Source organism: Pecten maximus, chromosome 3 (genome assembly GCF_902652985.1).
Source record: "Pecten maximus chromosome 3, xPecMax1.1, whole genome shotgun sequence".
Classification (NCBI taxonomy): domain Eukaryota; kingdom Metazoa; phylum Mollusca; class Bivalvia; order Pectinida; family Pectinidae; genus Pecten; species Pecten maximus.
In genome coordinates this window covers 50,880,827-50,884,841 of record NC_047017.1, presented here as the reverse complement: position 1 = coordinate 50,884,841, position 4,015 = coordinate 50,880,827, and the positions used below count along the sequence as shown (strand labels likewise).

At 32.3% G+C, this 4,015-nt stretch overlaps 1 protein-coding gene across 3 annotated transcripts; it reads left to right on the top strand.

The window, feature by feature from the left end:
• The first annotated feature begins 291 nt into the window (after positions 1–291).
• On the top strand, positions 292–3,736 carry LOC117324485 (UPF0669 protein C6orf120 homolog). 3 transcript variants are annotated; one of them, XR_004532001.1, is made up of 3 exons: positions 292–376; positions 764–3,155; positions 3,218–3,736. XR_004532001.1 is itself a non-coding variant. In XM_033880363.1 (2 exons), the coding sequence occupies exon 2, from the start codon at positions 796–798 to the stop codon at positions 1,381–1,383; it is 588 nt and encodes a 195-aa protein (XP_033736254.1). In that variant the 5' UTR covers positions 292–376; positions 764–795; the 3' UTR covers positions 1,384–3,736. The 3 variants fall into 3 exon arrangements, 1 of the variants encoding a protein (XP_033736254.1); XR_004532002.1 differs by having other exon boundaries at positions 764–3,217; positions 3,280–3,736; XM_033880363.1 differs by having other exon boundaries at positions 764–3,736.
• Positions 3,737–4,015: the final 279 nt, after the last annotated feature.

Sequence of the window (4,015 nt, the reverse complement as noted above, 5' to 3'; positions counted from 1 at the left end):
TGTCCGCATAAACGAACAGACCCCATGGTCAGGTGAAAAAAGTCTACTGTAAATGTCAGAGATACCATCTTTCGAGTCCCCTCGTGCTCTTATTTACCATCAAACCTATACAATAACATCATTTAACAGGTAGCGAAAACATCATACTTTAATTTGATATATATTTCACACTATTTGGACTTCAAATGAGCGAATAAAGAGATGGAATCTTTAGTAATACATGTAGTATAAAATAAGTAGCTGTGCGTGCCCTACAGCTATCTCTCGCATGGTTAATTGAACGCTTCAAGTCTGCTGATATTTTAAAGCTTTTCTTCGATCCAGTTTCGAGGAAATATTGTTTGTGTAAGGGTGCCAGATAAAACGAACGAAGAAGGTATGTTGGCAATGTATAGGATTAAGATATATTGTTTATGTCAACCAGAGCTACATAGAAAAAATGTGGGTGGAGCAAGTACCGTGTCATAGCACACCTGACACACCTACCAACAAGGCTAAGTTAGGGTAGGCGAGGACAAGGTCGATATTTTCGTCTGTTTGATCAAACCTACTCCTAGTCCTATCATCATGACATCAGTGTCATCACTCTAGCTACATTTTACTTCGTCTCATATATATATATTTAAAGATATAAGTGATTGTATCTGTTTTATCTGTTTACAGAGCGCTGAAACTAATTTTCTAGTTTCTTTATGAATATAATTCCACAGATTTAATTTGCATTCCACAATATTATACCAACTATTTTCTGTTCCAATTTCAGAGTGTGTGAAGTGTGTAACCAATCCTTTCGCCATGAAACCTCACCATGGATGTTTTTTGAAGGAAATGTTTCCTTTTGTAGTAGTTTTTCTCTGTCTTCTTGAAAGTATAGCCTCTGAAAACCTCATACAGACAATCACTGATTCAATTGGTGCTGAAAACTACACATACTACAGAGTAACAGGGGTTGGACGACTAAGACTTGAACTTGTTTCAATCAAAGGTGATGTGGACTTGTATGTGTCTCATGCCACACTAACACCAACATTCTATGAATATGAACTCAAAAGTACAACATGTGGTATAGACATTATTGAAATTCCTGCCCATTTAGAGAGACCTATTGGAGTGGCAGTGTATGGATATCCAGTGAAGGCCAATGAATCTGTGTACAGTCTTTCAGTTTATTTCGTAGACAAATATGATGATGTAGATTATGCAATTCTCGATTCAAAATATCATTTGGCAGATACAGATGGTGCAAGTGATTCCAGACCAGGACAAGGAGATCCAAAGAGTCAGCAAAGCTATCAACAAGCAGAAGAGGGGGAAACAATATCGGATCATGTTTGGACAATTCTCCTGACTATTTTAAAAGTTGTGTTTGAAGTTTTATTGTGAAAATGTATTATATGATGCAAAGATCAGCACCTTCCAACTTCATGTCTAGTAAATGAATGATTCCTCAGGTTATGAAATAAAACTTGATATAAGTTATGTGTTATCCAGACCAAACCCCAAAGCACATATTTTTTTTATGGAATTTTTGTAATTTTAGTATTTAAAAAACCCAGATTTGGTTGGGAGTAGCTTAGATTTCATCATTTGTAAGTTTTGAAATGTGTAAAGAGATCCCTCGTCATCTGTTGCTTTTTGAATGTAACCCAAGTGATCTCTTGATACACATGGAATTGGCACAAATTACTTGTATGATATATTATGGAATGTGAGTTGAGAATACAGACAATCTCTTATAACGGATGTCTCTTGATACAAGTTTAATTCAATATGTGTAAGACTGAAATCTGAAAGATATTGTCCTCTTTTAAATTTGAGAGATATACATGTATGTAATATGTCAAAGATGAAAAACGTGTGTGCTATCATTGGGCTGCCAAATACAATACTAATCCTGAGTGATTATATAAACACAAAAAAATTCATGTTGTTGCTAATTAAGTAACTACTAGAGAGTAGTTTTGTGTTAATGTATTCCTGTGCCTTAACCATTGATATTATACTCAATGTTTGTAACTTTACATGATGGCAGTTGTAAACACTGTAGATTAACTTTTCCTGGAATATAAATGAAATCAGTTTAAACATAGCTTTGGCAAGGTAGACACCCATTACAACCCTGTAATAATGAATTATTTATTAATTATAGCACAACTTCATTTAGTATAGCATGAGTTTTATACATTAAATCTTACATTAAATCTGAATACTGTAATTTTTTTCAACTAAATTTTAGTTCTAATGGTCTATGAAACAAATTAACTTCACTCCACATTAAATTTTTTCACACATACTAGCTTATGATTGTTGGTGAGCTATTTTACCTTGTTGAACTTGCCCTCATGTTAAAGAAAATATACTGTAACACATGGTTGAAAATTTAGTTTCATACAGTATAGTACAAGTATAGCACTTGATAAGTCCCATAATAGTGTTACGTAGGTATATTGAATTACATGTACCAGTGTAGGTTAGGCCTGCAGCCTTCATGTTTTTTCTTTAAGTTAGGTATGTTTAAAGTTGCTTTATATATGTATACATACATGTACTTTGAAAAAACAGTACCTTATTTATATTGACACAAGATCTTTTAAAGAGGTCAGTGTCATATTATTTTCTTAGCCACAAGACATCATTGTAAAGATCGTGATTAATCCTTTATCCTTAGTATTCCCGTAGTTTAGCAGGCTTTCAGAGTTTAGACACTGTCTATTTTTATAATGGTCTGATCATACACATACCAGAGATATTAACGGTCATTATGGATGTCTATTGATCCTTTTTATTTAATCCTGCTCTGTGGTTAAATGTTACATAGTTCAAATATATCTCCTGCAATAGAAATAAAATGGATTTTGTATCTATAAAGTATAGGATATCAGTTTGATAATATTTGCCCTCCATTTGAGTTGTATACATCTGATTTAATGTCATTATATATATGTATGTACAATATGTAACTAAATACAACACTGATAAATAAATAAATATATACTAAATAAATATATAAATATATGAATAAAAATACTGATATGTCCCCAGGAATGTTGAATGCCAGTGTAAATTGAAATAAGAAAAAAAGAGAGAAAAGAAATACATGGATGTACGTGTAATTCCATTGCATGATCAGGTATGGACTGAATTTTAGTGCACAGGTAGTTTATGATTATTGTTAAATTCAAACTCATCAATCTTTATATCCAGCTCTGCGTAACAGGTAGTTTATGATTATTGTTAAATTCAAACTCATCAATCTTTATATCCAGCTCTGCGTAACAGGTAGTTTATGATTATTGTTATACATTGGAGGGTATATCTGAGTGAATACATACTTTGTGTCATGATAAATAATTACATCTCTAAGTACATAAAAGGTGCATTTTTTGTCTGGGAACTTGATAAGCAAACAGTTTTCAGTTGTACATGTGGTTGAGACAGAGTTTTTATAACTTTGATATACATGGTACATTATGCACTCTTTACATAACTGTGCGTGGAAAGAATTATACGGTATTATGTTTGTGGTAATGACAGTTTCAGTAAGGTGTTCACTTCTATAAGTACTTTACTAGATTATGGGCTGCACCCATTCATCTTTTCACTTTTTCGTTTAAATTCAGTTATGTTCTAAAATTTGAGTGCATTAAATTAAAGTTGATCAACTTTCGTTGTAACATTGCTTATGTTATTACCATACAATTAAAATGAAGAATAAATTGTATAGTTTTGTAAACTAGCCGTTTTCTGAGTTACTTGACTTCATACCAAGGATAAATAACCTATTACAGAGTGTTTGATAGGGTTTAAATATCAATATCCAGGAATGTATTAAAATTTGGGTAAACTTACAGTAAATTACATGTTTCAAAACATAGTGTGGAACTTGAATTACAGATGAAATACATGGGAGGCTTTTGTAAACAAATAGAATTTGGACAGTGAAGTATACATCTTGATCACTGTTTGGAAAAAGGTTAATAAAAAGACAATCTTGCCTATGTTGACACCAGTAAAG